This window comes from Lepidothrix coronata, unplaced genomic scaffold (genome assembly GCF_001604755.1).
Source record: "Lepidothrix coronata isolate B3197 unplaced genomic scaffold, Lepidothrix_coronata-1.0 Scaffold255, whole genome shotgun sequence".
NCBI classification, from domain to species: domain Eukaryota; kingdom Metazoa; phylum Chordata; class Aves; order Passeriformes; family Pipridae; genus Lepidothrix; species Lepidothrix coronata.
The window spans coordinates 959,240-960,264 of NW_016690435.1; the positions used below are offsets into that span (position 1 = coordinate 959,240).

The 1,025-nt window shown below is 58.5% G+C and overlaps 1 protein-coding gene across 1 annotated transcript; it reads left to right on the forward strand.

Annotated features, from left to right (window-relative positions):
* Positions 1 to 6: 6 nt before the first annotated feature.
* LOC108507408 (cullin-7-like) lies at positions 7 to 1,006 on the forward strand. The gene is made up of 3 exons (XM_017835342.1): positions 7 to 301; positions 443 to 578; positions 771 to 1,006. The coding sequence occupies exons 1-3, from the start codon at positions 209 to 211 to the stop codon at positions 1,004 to 1,006; spliced, it is 465 nt and encodes a 154-aa protein (XP_017690831.1). The 5' UTR covers positions 7 to 208.
* Positions 1,007 to 1,025: the final 19 nt, after the last annotated feature.

Genomic DNA, 1,025 nt, shown 5'->3' on the forward strand with positions numbered 1-1,025 from the left:
CCACAACCACAAGCCAGAGCTGTCGCCCCGACAGGAGCTCCGGCCTCGCACCACCCGCTCCATCTTCCAGCAAAAGACTCCAGCCAGCACTGCTGCTGAAGCAGCCCCTATTTCCCCACCAAAAGAGCCCATCACGTTCAAGACACGCTCAGCCTTCCCGAGCCGCAGCAGCTACGTGGAGTACGTGCAGGCAAACCTCACGTGCGGCATGCGAGTGCGCATGCTGGAGGACTATGAGCAGGTCAGCGCGGGTGACGAGGGCGAATTCCGCCGCAGCAACGACGGCATGCCACCCGTGCAGGTACCCTCTGCTGGGGGCCAGGGGCTACCAAGTGGCCTGTCTGCTCTGTTGGCTTACAGGCTGTTGTGCAGCCTTCCGTGGGGACAGTGGGGTTAGTCTTCCCTTTCCTCAGCTGGGCCTCTGTTGGGCTTTTCTCTTCAGGTGTACTGGCAGGCCCTGGGCTGTACATACTGGGTTCACTGGCACATGGTTGAGATGATTGGCCCTTCAGAGCAAAAGGAACTTGAGGGCCAGGAGAAGGTGAACAACCTGACACAAAAACGCAGACTGAGAGCAGGTGAGCAGCCTATCAGTCTCCTTCCAGCATGTTCCCCCTCTCCCACTTCCCCTCCCTTCCCCCCAGCAGGCTGGGGATCTCTTCTACCCAGACACTCCACGAGTTCTTTCCTTGGGGAATGTAGAGTGTACAAAAGAGGATGGGGGAATTGGCAGAGCTGACAGTGCCTTTCCTTGCTCTGCCCTCCTGAAGTTGCACAGCCATTTTTGTGCAAGCCCTTGGGAGGTCTGTACTCCCTGCCTTACCTGGGGCAGCCGCCAACCAAGGCTGCAGAGGCCCTGAGCCGTGCCGAGTGGTGGGAGCTGCTCTTCTTTGTGAAGAAGCTGGAAGCACAGGAGCAGAAAGAGATCATCTTTCTCATCCAGCATGACCAGGGAGAGCAGGTATGGGCCAGTGCCTGCAGTGGGGAAACGGGAGGGAGAGAGTGAGGGAGAACATTAGGGAAAG